The 14,560-nt window shown below is 43.5% G+C and overlaps 1 protein-coding gene across 1 annotated transcript in view; it reads right to left on the bottom strand.

The window, feature by feature from the left end:
• The window catches only part of PARPBP (PARP1 binding protein), a 34,496-nt gene that overhangs the window by 15,627 nt on the left and 4,309 nt on the right, over positions 1–14,560 (bottom strand). The window contains exons 2-4 of the mRNA XM_068276944.1: positions 12,519–12,674; positions 11,333–11,554; positions 3,072–3,226 (exon numbers count right to left, since the gene is read on the bottom strand). Of these exons, the coding sequence (XP_068133045.1) occupies positions 3,072–3,226; positions 11,333–11,554; positions 12,519–12,668 (527 nt within the window). The 5' untranslated portion in view covers positions 12,669–12,674. The remainder of the gene's footprint in view (positions 1–3,071; positions 3,227–11,332; positions 11,555–12,518; positions 12,675–14,560) is intronic.

The raw sequence follows: 14,560 nt of genomic DNA on the forward strand, positions 1-14,560 counted from the left end.
CTGCTGGAAGGGGAACCTCCGCCCCAGTCACAAGGCTATTGCAGACTCCAAGAGGTATTCTTCCAAGATTGCCCTGCATTTGGCTCCATCCATCTTCCCCATCAACTCTGACCAGCTTCCCTGTCCCTGCTGAAGAGAAGCACCCCCAGAGCATGATACTACCACCACGATATTTGACAGTGGGGATGGTGTGTTCAGAGTGATGTGCAGTGTTAGTTTTCCGTCACATATAGCGTTTTGCATTTTGGCCAAAAAGTTGCCACTCTTCCATAAAGGCCAATTTTGTGCAGCGCATGACTAATAGTTGTCCTATGGACAGATTACCCCACCTGAGCTGTAGATCTCTGCAGCTCGTCCAGAGTGACCATGGGCCTCTTGACTGCATTTCTGATCAGCGCTCTCCTTGTTTGGCCTGTGAGTTTAGGTGGACGGCCTTGGTAGATTTACAGTTGTGCCATACTCCTTCCATTTCTGAATGAGCTCTTGAACAGTGCTCGGTGGGATGTTCAAGGCTTTGGAAATCTTTTTGTAGCCTAAACCTGCTTTAAATTTCTCAATAACTTTATCCCTGACCTGTCTGGTGTGTTCTTTGAACTTCACGGTGTTGTTGCTCCCAATATTCTCTTAGACAACCTCTGAGGTTGTCAGAGCAGCTGTATTTGTACTGACATTAGATTACACACAGGTGCACTCTATTTAGTCATTAGAACTCATCAGGCAATGTCTATGGGCAACTGACTGCACTCAGACCAAAGGGGGCTGAATAATTATGCACACCCCACTTTGCAGTTATTGATTTGTAAAAAATGTTTGGAATCATGTATGATATTGTTCCACTGCTCATGTGTACACCACTTTGTATTGGTCTTTCATGTGGAAGTCCAATAAAATTGATTCATGTTTGTGGCAGTAATGTGACAAAATGTGGAAAACTTCAAGGGGGCCAAATGTATGTATGTATGTATGTATGTATGTATGTATGTATGTATGTATGTATGTATGTATGTATGTATGTATGTCAAAAACGTTGACCCCCATTAACCCATTACCATATTCAAATGAAAGGTTTTGTTTGAGGATGTGCACTCATTTCACATCAGCCGGCAGAACTTATTCAGGAAGTGAATATCTCAGTCGCTCATCAAAAGCGCAAAAAATTGCGCACAAAAAAACCCATCACTTGCGATTTAGAATGTGAACATAGCCTAAAAGGGAGTCTCTTCCATCGCGTCTTCCACCACCAGGTGGCGCTGCACCGCTGACAATCCTCTGACTCCCCGATCACTTGTTATAAGATGTGATAGGAAGTAGAAGCGGATGCTGGGAGTGCATCACTGTGGGTGGATGAAGAGAGGAAGCCAGTTCAGTGTCCAGAAAAGCTACCTTTGCGGAGCTAATCTAATTACTTTGTACACCGCTGCGATCCGCAGCAGCGCTGTACTGGGGACAGCCGTGTAACACGTGTGCCGAGTTGTACGGCCCTGCAGCTTTGCCTTAAAGCTGCAGTGGCCTATTTAACTAAAAAAGGCCTGGTCACTGGGGGGGGGGGGGGGGGGGGTTAACACTGCGGGCCTCAAGTGGTTAATACAGTTCTTTAAACTGGAAGGTTACAATGAATGGAGTACAGGTCTATCCATGAAACTTAACGGGCACTAGTTTAAGGAATTTCCCTGTGAGGTTTACAGCTGGGTCCTCTAAGGCTGGTTTCACAGTGGGACGTTAAAGTCCCACGTTACAGCAGCCAGTAACGCAGCCTAACTCACAGCACTGTAAAATCAATTGTGCAGTTCACAGTGCCCACGTCGCGTTACAGAGTAACGCAGCACGTTTAAACAAAGTGCTGCATGCTGTACGTTATACTGGGCTAAGCAGCGTTAGACTGCTTGCACATGCTCAGTAATGTTGGAGGAGGAGGTCTCCCCTCCTCCTCCGCGGCCAGCCACATGGCTAATTAATATTCACTGCACTGCAGAGACTCGTGGTAGGACTGTAGTGTTGTCCGGATCATGAAGAAATCGTTCATTTGATCCGGATGTTTTTTGTGAGTCGAATCATCCGGATCACCACAATGAAAGATTCGGTTCACAGAGAATGTCTGTCTGGAAGAAACAGGAACATACAGAATGTACAGTGCAGGGAAAGTCCTGTCCTGCTAGTCATTTCACCCCCAGTCTGCTTCCCTAGTAAAATGATTCAAATGATTTGGTTCAAAGATCCGGATATTTTCAATGATCCCATTCAAATGATCCGAATCCTTAAAAAGATCCAGACTGCCTATCACTAACCTGGAGCGGCTGCTTTGAGAGCTGCATAACGCAGCTCAATCTGACGTCCAACTTCAACACCACCATACGTTGCGTTAGGAGCACGTTATGCTACCTTAACGTCCCCTAAAACGCAACGTCTTGGTGTGTAAGTAGCCTAAAAGGACATCCAAAGTGAAAATAAACTGATGTGAAAAACAATTGTATCCATCCTCCACCTCCTAAAAATGACTACAGGCAGCGCTTTGCTGAGTGGATTGGAAACAAATCACTCATATGTGAACACTCTCATAGGGAATCATGGCACAAGCACTTTTAGGGCGGAAAAAAAAAATAAAAAAAAAAAAATAAAAAAATAAAAATCGCAAGTGGAAAACCGCTCTGAAAAAAAAAAAAAAAAAAAAAAAAAAAGCTAGATCAGAGCAGTTTTCCAGGCGTTTTTGTTACAGAAGCTGTTCAGTAAGGCCCCGTTCACACTGCACGCGTTTCCAGCTGCGTTTTGGAAACGCGTGCAGGAGGCCAACTCGCACGCATAGAGTGCACTGTCTGATGTTCACACTGCATGCGTTCCGGACCTGGCTGTCCCATTCACGTTTCAGTGATGGGATCAGCCACGCAACGCACACAAACGCTGCCTAACAGCTTTTATTGTAATAATATTTGTAATCTGCTACACAAAAACCCTAGGCATATTTAGAAAACCTCTAAACATGCCTAGAATCGCTCTTAAATCTGCTTCAAAAACCTCTAGCGTTTTGCAGATCTGCTAGAAGTTTTTGGTGTGCACTGGGCCTAAAAGTTATTTACCTTGTGTCATGGGTTTCTCCAAGAATCTCATCCAGTTTGTCAATGAAGTGAACAAACAGAGAAAGTCCTTTCAAATGTTTTCTTAATGGATCAGATTCACATGGCGCATATCCCTTCCCACCAAGTTCCAACATCCTTATAAATGAAGTTGCCACCTAGAACAAAATGTCAAGACAACACTGAGCCAGAAACCAGAAAGTTGTGTCTACAAAGCATTGAGAAACACACACAAAAAAAAAAACAAAAAAAAAAAAAAAAAACTAATTAACCCTTTATACACACACCCTAATTAAAAGCAAAACAGATCACTTGTCAAGATTAAAGGAGCTACTGTGACCAAGGATTGAACTTCATCCCAATGCGTGCATGAAAAAAAAGGGTGCTGTGAAAATTGGGCCCGACAACAACCTCTCCTCCTGGTGGTGCCTAACCACTCCCTCTGCAGAAACACCCTTTACATATATTAACGATAACACCTTTGAAAACGTAAAATCTGTACTTAACGAAATATGACAAAAACTATAACGTTATACACTTCTAAAATGATAACTACCTCAAAAACTATAATGTTCACGGCACCCTTTTTTCTGCCATATTGCATTAAAGTCTATAGCGGCGCCCTTTTCGTCCACCCTCAGCCGGCGCACTTTTTCCTGCTACTATCCCACTCATTAGAACACCTTTCCCATAAGAAATATTTTCTCAAATGGCTCAGGGGGGCTCTGTATGGCGGATTGTGTTGAATCCCCTCCCACAGTGTGATGTCAGGACCATGGTGCTGATATCACACTGTGGGAGCCTTGTTGCATTGTGATAAGTAACCGCTGTTTCCAACGGCAATAAAAAAAAACAAAGAAAAAAAAAAAACGCAAGGAGCAGCTACTTCCACTTGCATCACCAGAGGAAAGATTTCACAATGGGCAAACAGACAATCATTTATACTTAATCATTGAAAAATATCATTGATAATACAGTAGAATCTCGATATAATAAACTCAGGCCTCAGCACATGTGTCTGTATAGCCAATATATGACCAATTCTGATATAGTAAACTACTTTTCATGGTCCCTTGGAGTTTACTATAAAGGGATTCTACTGCACTGATATTCTACTATTCCTCACTATAATCTCTATTCTTGTGGCTCATAAAAAAGGGCACCAGGAAAAGTGATAAAACATTTACAAATATCCTACTACAGTCATAGTAAAATAACAGTAATATTTACAATTTACAATGATCTAAGGCAAGGGTGCCCATTAGGTAGATCGTGATCTACCGGTAGATCGCAAAGGCCTTCATGGTAGATCCCGACCCCCACTACATATTCCATTCTGTATATATGTTACGGCCAGAACCCGAAGTGTGGCCACTTCTAGTTCTGGCCGGCCACTTCGGGTTCTGGCCGGCCAATGTACGAAGTGGCCGCAGCGCAGCGGCCAATGTAGAAATGGAATGTTTCCTTTGATTATTAATGTAGTTTTCCGGCCGTCTCTGGCCGCAAATGTAGCAAAACAGTTAGTTCATTGAATGAAATGAAGCTGGCGGCTCCGCCTCCTCTCCTCCGCCTCTCTCTCTTCTTCGGGCAGCCGGCGGGGACACGCGTGTCCCCGAGAGTCGTTCGTGGCGGCAGGAAAGCAGAGCGGGGAGGCTGCAGACATTGCTTCTGCCGGCACCCCGCTCTGCAGGACGAACGACAGGATATTGCCTGCCGCGACGAACGACTCTGGAGGGGACACGCATGTCCCCCTGCTGCCAGTATCGGGGAGGAGAGAGAGAGGCAGGGGCGGAGGAGAGGAGGCGGAGCAGAAGCCGGGCGGCTTCATCCTTCTACATTGCCGCCAGCTTCATTTAATTCAATGAACTAACTGTTTTGCTACATTTGCGGCCAGAGACGGCCGGAAAACTACATTAATAATCAAAGGAAACATTCCATTCCTAACATTGGCCGCTGCGCTGCGGCCACTTCGCACATTGGCCGGCCAGAACCCGAAGTGGCCGGCAAGAACTAGAAGTGGCCACACTTCGGGTTCTGGCCGTAACATATACAAGTGTGTTCCTAAAATTGTGCATAGGTAGATCACTTTGACTTGCTAATTTTAAAAGTAGCTCACGAGACGAAAAAGTGTGGGCACCTCTGATCTAAGGTCTTCCTGCTCTTTAAAACAGAACCCCCTACCTTGACCGACCCCCCCAAGTGGGCATCTTAACCCCTTATCCTAACACAGTTTGAACATGATAAAAGCAAAGGTTGTATGAAATATACAGCATCTGGCAGCTACTAATGTCTTTGTATTTACAGAGGAGTATCGTTTGTGCATTAAAGAGAACCCGAGGTGTGTTTAAAGAATGTTATCTGCATACAGAGGCTGGATCTGCCTATACAGCCTAGCCTCTGTTGCTATCCCAAACCCCACTAAGGTCCCCCTGCACTCTGCAATCCCTCATAAATCACAGCCATGCTGTGAGGCTGTGTTTACATCTGTAGTGTCAGTCTCAGCTGCTCCCCCGCCTCCTGCATAGCTCCGGTCCCTGCCCCCGTCCCTTCCCTCCAATCAGCAGGGAGGGAAGGGATGCAGGCGGGGACTGGAGTTCTGCAGGAGGCGGGGGAGCAGCAGACTGACACTATAGAGATCAACACAGCCAGCTCTGACAAGCTGTTTGTCAGCAGCGTGGCTGTGATTTATGAGGGATTGCAGAGTGCAGGGGGACCTTAGTGGGGTTTGGGATAGCAACAGAGGCTGGGCTGTATAGGCAAATCCAGCCTCTGTATGCAGATCATATTCTTCAAACCCACCTCGGGTTCTCTTTAACTTTGTTCAGTATCAAAAAAAAAAAAAAAAAAAAAAGTTGACCATTGTGAAGCCAAAACTTCAGATATAAAATTACTTTTTGGAGAGAGCGTATAGGTCAATCTTTTCAATCTTTTAGAAACTAGAATTTGTAATATAAGGGTCATAACGCACATTCATTATTGATAACTGGTCACTGAAACCATAAAGTTTGTTGAAAAATGAAGGCTAATGATAAAAAGTGATATTGTTAAGATCAGTGCCTGCACAGTTTGAAAGCCTAAAGGCAGCACACCTAGACAGGTCTTCAAGCTCAGCTGTACTTCCTGATAGGGATGCCCAGTTACAAATTTGGTAATCTCCATCCTCTGCACCAACACAGAGATTGCCACCTGGGAAAGGAGCAAGCCTTATTCAGGTTTGAAGTGAACTTCTACAAGGAGAGCTCTATCTGGAGGAACCAACCAGCTTTAGACTACGCAATCAATAACAATAATTGTAAAGGTGGCCACACACACAAATTAAAAGATCCAATTTTTCGCCAATTCCCCCCCCCCCCCCCCCCCCCCCCCCCCACAAAAAAAAAAAAAGGTTTCGTAAGCTTTTTTGATCAATTTTTCTGACTGTAACAATTCAAAAATCTGACCAATGTACCACATTCAATTTTTGGAGATTGGACATGTTGGAAATTTCAGACCAACTTTATCAAGAATTGTATGGTGTGTGATGGATTCTCAATTACTGGATTGTACAGTTTTAATCTTTTTTTCAGAGCCTTCATTTTATTCTTGATTGGGGAAAAATTGAACATAGGTGTGTGGTACATTGGTCAGATTTTTGAATTGTTACAATCAGTCAGAAAAATTGATTGCTATTCTTGAATTGAACAGATATTTACAAAAAATTGTAATGCGTGTGCCACCTTAAAGGGAGCCAGAGATGAACGTTTCACACAAAATAAACATATCAGTCGATAGCTTGTAAAGAATAAATGCTCTACCTGATCATTTTGCCGCTCTGGTGTGCCTTTTTTAGTGTTTTTTTTTTATCCATTATTGCTCCAGGAAAAATCAAATATGGTCGCCCGCTCATATCCCTTCTCCTTCCGGGTTATGAGTTGTTTTGGATGTGCTGTCTAGGCTATAAGAGACTATGCTGCTATCTAGGCTAAATGCAGCCTTTCATTCTATGTGCTTTCATTTTGGTATGATGTGCAGCTGCCTGTAGGAAGGGTCTGTCATAGGAATGAAACTGCAGTCATCATCATTATCTAGTGCACACAGGGATCATATTGCAGCCACACTTGTCTGTTTCAGAGCTTCTCTCTCAGCAGCAGCCCCTCCCATGTCATCACAGCTCTCAGTATGCAAAGAAGGAAATCTGAGCCTGGAGGTGGCAGGCTTGGGCTTGAAAAGACTCCACAGAAGAGTGACTCAGCTATAATGATTCCAGGTCAAACCTAGACTGAGCCAGTCGGGGATTCTTATCACAGCTGCTAATAGACTAAGCAGATAACAATGCAACTAAAAAGCAGGGTAGGTGTTTACTGTCATATGTAATAAAATACATGAGGGTGCTTAGTCTCTCTCTCTTTAAGGGTGGAAACCACTAGGGCGTTTTTGGATTGCCAACAATCGCCGGCGATTCCCAAAAACGCTTTACTAATGAATGTGAGTGGGGGTGAACACATTGGTGCAAATGTGATTAGGAGCAATCGCAGGACATGCAGCATTCTAAGCACGTTTGCGCTCAATGCAAAGTATATAATCGCTTATCAAGACGATTATGCAGCACTTTGGGTGGCCGAGCAAAAACCTTTCAATATAAACTTTATCATACTTACCAGGTCTCTGCATTTCCTTCTTCTGTTTGTAGCCCCGCCCCCCTAAAGGAACAGGTCCCAGGCAATTCACTGATTGGTTATAGAGAAGTACCTGTGACCTCTTCAATTAGGGTGGAAGGAGGACGTCTGGTAACTATACTAAAGCTTTTATTTAAAAAAAAAAACAAAAAAAAACAAAAAAAAAACACAACACTGGAATCACGATCAAAGGCACCAAAGGGATTGCTGCACCCAGCACTGCAGCAATTCCTAGTGAGTTCCAGGCCTAAAGCCCAATGCCAATCATTTAGGACAGAATGAGGAGGAGGGGGCATAAGATGTTCAGTGAGCTCGTTGCCTGTCCCTGATGAGACTTCTTGTCCCATGAAAGCTCCTTAGAACATACCAAAAACAGGGACAATCTGCTTGCTTCTTGCAGCTCGCTTAAGGTCTGTAAAGGCTTCTCTTCCCAGGCTCTGTCAGGACAATTAAGGACTTGGGCAACGGCAAGGTCATTTTTAGAATTCACAGTAGACTTAGTATGACAAAAGATCCTCTTCACAACTGCTTTCCTCTGTAAAAATACAGGAATAATAAATCTGTAAGTAAATGCATTTTCAGAAATACAGCAGTTATATGTATGACAACTTACTTGATAAAATCATATTGTTTTTGCAGGGCGTTGAAATTGGTGTTAGACTGCATTCATCATCTTCCAGTCGACAACCAGAAAGAAATTCCAGTAACTGTTCCTGTTTGAAGGAGTATTATTATTATTATTGCTGAAGATTTATGTAGCGCCAGTACCTTCTGTGGCGCTGTGACTGACTCACTTCAGGGATCTCTCCAGCAGGCTGGCTCATTAGAATGGTGGGTAGGGTGGCAGCGGCCACTGAATATATATAGCTACACGGCACAGCCTCTACTTGTCCAGTAAGTGAAAATCCATGCAGCTTCATGGACTACAGAGAAGATTCAAGGTACACCGAACAAACAAAAGGGCAGGATGTGGCTTAAAATATAAAAAGACAAAATGTAAACAGTTACTACTGCTATTTACCGTCAGTATTTGAATACCCAGAGTGGTGGTAGTCACTCAATCCGCCTCTATCTTTTTTCCATTACAAACTGCAGCAGAGGAGTCTCAAGCTAGCCAGGAACCCGAATACTGGCAGGTAGAGTGAACTGCATTTCTCAGCATGCCCAAGATCTGATCATCCATAAGAATGTCCCCCCGTCCCTTTGTCCTGTTCACCTCTCCCAATGAGTTTGCATATAACACTAGACCCTGTCGATCAAGATTGTTAAAAAAGTATACGGACATAATCTGTAAACAAACTTGGTTAACAAAAAAAAACTATTCCTGGCTATTCCCTACCCATCAATTGATTACATCCAATTCTTTTTCAAAAAGCCCTTTACCTATAACCATAGCAATAATCCAACTGGGTTACTCACCACATAATCACAGAAGTCTAAAAGGTAGCCACTAATGGTCCAATTTCTAACGAAAAATCGTTTGAGCGATCAGAAATTCTGATCGAAAGTAAAATATTTTAATAAATTGTTCACTACACCTTCAACGAACCAATCTTTACTTCATATCTATCACAACCAACAAGAAAATCCAAATTGTGGTTCTATGAAAATTCATTCGGGCGACATTTTTTTTCCCACTCGTTCATAATCGATTGTGTCCACCAATGGAGATTATTTACAACCAATCCGATCAGAATTTCTGATCGCTCGAACGATTTTTCGCTAGAAATTGTACAGTTAGTGGCCACCTTTACTTACTGCAATGCCTTCATTAAGAAGGAACAGTTGTCTCTCTCTTCTCTTTCTCCTAGGCTATTAGGGTGGAAAGCTGCTAAAGCCACCACCATCCCATTATTTATATAGCGCCAACATCTTCTGCAGGCTTTACAGAGTGCATATATAGTCTTGTCACTAACTGTCCCTCAGAGGAGCTCCCAATCTAACCTACCATAGTCATATGTCCATAGTCATCTAGTGCCAATTAAAAGGGGAAAGTCAAGTAACTTAAAGTGAACCTTAACCTGCCTGGCGTTCTATTAAGATCGCCAGGCAGGCTGCGGGAGGGTTTTTTTTGAATAAAAAAAAAAACTATTTCATGCAGCCAACTGAAAGTTGGCTGCATGAAAGCCCACTAGAGGGCGCTCCGGAGGCGTTCTTCCGATCGCCTCCGGCGCCCAGAACAAACAAGGAAGGCCGCAATGAGCGGCCTTCCTTGTTTTGCTTATATCGTCGCCATAGCGACGAGCGGAGTGACGTCATCGACGTCAGCCGACGTCCTGACGTCAGCCGCCTCCGATCCAGCCCTTAGCGCTGGCCGGAACTTTTTGTTCCGGCTACGCTGGGCTCAGGCGGCTGGGGGGACCCTCTTTCGCCGCTGCTCGCGGCAGATCGCCGCCAGAGCGGCGGCGATCAGGCAGCACACGCGGCTGGCAAAGTGCCGGCTGCGTGTGCTGCACTTTATTTGAGCCAAATCGGCCCAGCAGGGCCTGAGCGGCAGGCTCCGGCGGTACTGGACCGAGCTGAGCTCGTCCAGACCGCCCAGCAGGTTAAAACACACACACACACACAGTTTCACTTACGTGGGGCTTCTGCCAACACCTTGCAGCCTTACTGTCCGGCACCGGCAGCTACTTTTCGGTATCACTGATGTGGCAAATGCACCTGCGCACACCGCAATATACTGCTATTAGCACAGAATACTATTGCAGGCTTGAATGCGTAGAAAGATATGCGTGGCTGCCGTCGACTTGTAAGACGACGGTAGCATAGTACCGAAAGCAGCTGGTGGCAGGAGAATGGATAATAGTTGAGGACAGGTGTGGGACAGGAAGGCTGCAGAAGAGGCTGGCAGAAGCCCCAGACATACACACACACACACACACCAGAGCAGTTCAGCAGAGTTTTCAGATCCGATTGCGGATATGGAAACGCTAGGGGTAACGTATTTCAATGGGGTGGTGCACACCAGAGCGGGAGGAGTTTTGCAGAAACGCATACTCCCGGGCTGCTGCAGATTTTGGATTGCGGAGGCGTTTCTGCATCAATGTAAAGTATAGGAAAAACGGCAGTTCAGAGCGGTTTTGTTACAGAAGCTGTTCAGTATCAGCTTTACTGTAACAATATATGAAATCTACTACACCAAAAACGCTTCACAAAACCACAAAATGCTAGGTGAAACCCTACAGATAAATAAGAAAAGGGTTTCAAAATCTGCTAGCATTTTGCGGATCTGCTAGCGGTTTTTGTGTGTGTGGTGTGTGGTGTGTGGTGTGGTGTGGTGTGGTGTGGGGGTGTGTGTGTGTGTGTGTGTGTATTTTTCCAGTTCCCCTTCTTTTGTTAATCGAAATCGTGATTTTGGACAGAAATTGCTTAAGTCGATTTTCTAAAGTCATTCAGGCCTACACCCAGCGCTGCAAAGCAAGAGTGCTAACCATGATGCCACTATGAAAGGGCACGGCTACAGCTTGCATTGCTTGGAGATGTGAGGGGGACAAAGTGTGCCATGCAACTAGATAGGGGGGGGGGGGGGGGGGGTTGGACTGGTCAATAGAGGTGCAAGAAGGGTAAGGGATTAAATGTATGGGCTTACAAGTTTTCTTTGATACTCACAGAAGAAAGGGCATTTGCTTCTGTAGGGCAGTTAATTTTTCCATGTAAATCAATAAGATCCAAGGTATTGCTGTTTTTCTGAAAAAGTTCATATGTTTTTTGAACCTCTTCATAATTCCCAGGAGCTTGTGTGCCACCACTGTTCAGACCAAGCTTATCCTTCATAAAGTGTTTCCAGATGAACAGCAAGTCACTAAGTGGGGCTGTAAATTCTTTGCCATTCTAAGGGGGGGAAAAATAAATTCAATACAGTATAAATCACAATATAGTAAACTTCTGGCTATAGTAAGCTCAGTCCTCAGACCATACACATTTATGAATATACAATGTATGATTAATCCTGATATTAGTAAACTACATGGCCAGGTACCTTGGAGTTTACTATAAAGGGATTCTACTATATACAACATAAAGAAATACATTTATGTGAACAAATAAATGCAAAGAAACAGAAGACACATAGATGGAGCATACATAAAACACCAAGGCCTATTCCAGGCCGGTAACTAACAGGCGGTGAATTCTCTGCCTGTCAGGTGCTCGGTACAGGTGCTAGATAGGCAGACACCCCCCCATAGAGTCACATCAGTGCATAGCCACAGCTATGCATTCTTCTGCCGCCTACTCATGCCATCACGTGTCAGCGATTGACGTGTGGTGTTACAACCGCATTTAAATTGCAGCGGCAGATGGGATGCTGAACTGCGCCTAGCATAATAATAAATAAATAAAATAAAGATAGATACATTTTATTTATATGCTTTGCTTTTAGTACATACATCCAATTTTGACTAGCCACTGGTTGGCCAATTTTACCACTTTCATGTAGTATGATAGCTGTCCTACACAATCTGTTCGCAGTATAAAAAAATCCCTTCATACTACATGGGAGGTGGTAAAATTGGTTAGTGGTTGGCCAATCAAAAATTAGATGTGTGTACCAGGCTTAATACTTTATGGATCACAAGTAGGCAGATTTTTTGGGCTCTCTTGGCTGCACACGTGGGACTTGAAAACTAACAACAACAACAAAAAAAAAAAACACACAACTGCCGTCAGATTGGCATATACTCTGATTATTTTACATTTCCTACAAACAACACTGGGACCAGCATCGACATAAAAGCAGTGATCTTACTCAGTGGGCTGTAAAACATCAAGGTACACATTTTCTCAAACGACTTACCTTTTTATTCACTTCAGCAACAGCTAACTGCAACATGAGCAGCATGTTGTCAGCGCTGCATACTGTGGTTCTCTCACTCTCACACACAAGAGACCACTGACATCTGAAACGTCTGATCAGATCCAGGACTGCTTGCTGCTGACTGGCCATCTCAATCTAAAAAGATGCAGAATTCCCATCAGCTGCAAAATACAACTCTATCCAACAAAAAACAAACAATTGCCAATGACTACAAACAGACCTTGAAACATATAGGATGTCAATTATATTCCCTTGAAAATAGATTACCTCTCTGCCAAACTGTAAATCTTGCTTAAGCAGGCTATACACTTGTTAGATTAGCAGCAGATAGATCATCAGATGGAAATCTGTTCCTAGTAAAAATGTTCCTATGAAAAAATGAAATCTACTTAAAATCGGTCTGATGGCATTTTTCTGCCATCAGATTTCCATTAGATTCAATGCAAAATGATATGCCATCACACAGATTTTCAAGGATTTCATACGAAATAGACTGAAAATCTATGTGTAGTGTGTGGAGAGATTTGAGCAGATTGACCCCTCTCTGATAATGATCGGATAGGAATCTATTTGTTGGCCATATTGACCAGTGTATGGCCACCTTTTACACTTAATCAGTTGCCGGGCTGGTGTACACCAAGAGTTCTTCTGAGCCCTTTTAAAAACGCTAGCGCTTTAAAAAGCACTTGGCTAATATATTAGAATGGGATGGATCACACAAGAGCGATGCGATTTTTCCCAAACTCCTGTCCTGCAGAATTTCTACAGGACCCAAATTAAAAAAATACAAGATTTCAGAAATAAAATCTATTTTCTAAATTAGAATGATAAAATAGTCTTTTTTCAGCTGCATGACAACAAATATAAAATATTTTACATAAAAATTTGAGGGAACCCCTCCCTTCCTTTCATATTGCCAGGAATTTCACACATTTTGTGTGAGATTTCACATAGACGATGCCCCTGTGAGGGAGGGTAGCTGATGACAAACACCCATGATCTAAATCCTCCTACTAGGCTCAAAAGTAATGGCTGCCACCTGTATAGTTATGAAAAGAGAAGGGTGAAAAGCATGCACTGAAATGCTCATAGGCTTGAAGGAGTGTGTCTTTGTATGTGTCAGAGTGGTGCAACTAAAGATTTTGAATAAAAAAAAAAAAAAAAAATGTTTGGTTTGGGTCCGCTTTAAGTATAGGAAAGTGCAAAGATCATCAGAGCGATGCAATATGTCAGGCAAACATGCTGGATCAGGTGCGCAGTGGTAATGGTGTGCAATATCAGGACAAATGACGATTGTAACAGAACCCCCAGCACTGTCCTCTAGTGTAAAATGTTTCCCTGATTCCCTGAGTAAAAAAATACATTACCTGTCTGTGTTCACGCTCCGTCCACGTGGGTGCATGTGTAAGGTCACACGCACCCATGTTTTGGACAGAGCACGGAGCCAGCAGCAGACACCAACAGGCAGCATATTCCCGCACAGGGCACATTACTCGGGGGGGGGGGGGGGGGGGGGGGATGTCGGATGCGTAAAAAAAAAAAAAAAAAAAAAAGCCAATTCCCATGAGATTTCATGCTTGCAGACAACAGATCTCCCTCCGATCAGATAGAGATCTGTCTCTTACGCTGGGTACACACTATGAGATTTTATGGTCGATTTACTGTCAGATCGATTTCCAACATGTTTGATTTGCTTTCCGATCTATTTCTGAGTGATTTCCTATTAAAGTTAACGAAAATCGCTCGGAAAATGCTTGGAAAGCAAAATCAGACATGTTGGAAATAATCGATCCGACTGTAAATAGACCATAAAATCTCATAGGGCTTGATTCACAAAAGAGTGCTAACTGTTAGCACGGCCGTTTTTGTGTTTGCGAATTTTCACGCGCAAACACAAATTCACGTGAAAACGATAAAGATTTCACGCAAAAACGTTTCATTGCACACAAAAATTCACGATCGCGCGCAAATGGTCAGCACTCTTTTGTGAATCAAGCCCATAGTGTGTACCCAGCATTAGT

The sequence above is a fragment of the Hyperolius riggenbachi genome, chromosome 3, assembly GCF_040937935.1.
Source record: "Hyperolius riggenbachi isolate aHypRig1 chromosome 3, aHypRig1.pri, whole genome shotgun sequence".
Taxonomy (NCBI): domain Eukaryota; kingdom Metazoa; phylum Chordata; class Amphibia; order Anura; family Hyperoliidae; genus Hyperolius; species Hyperolius riggenbachi.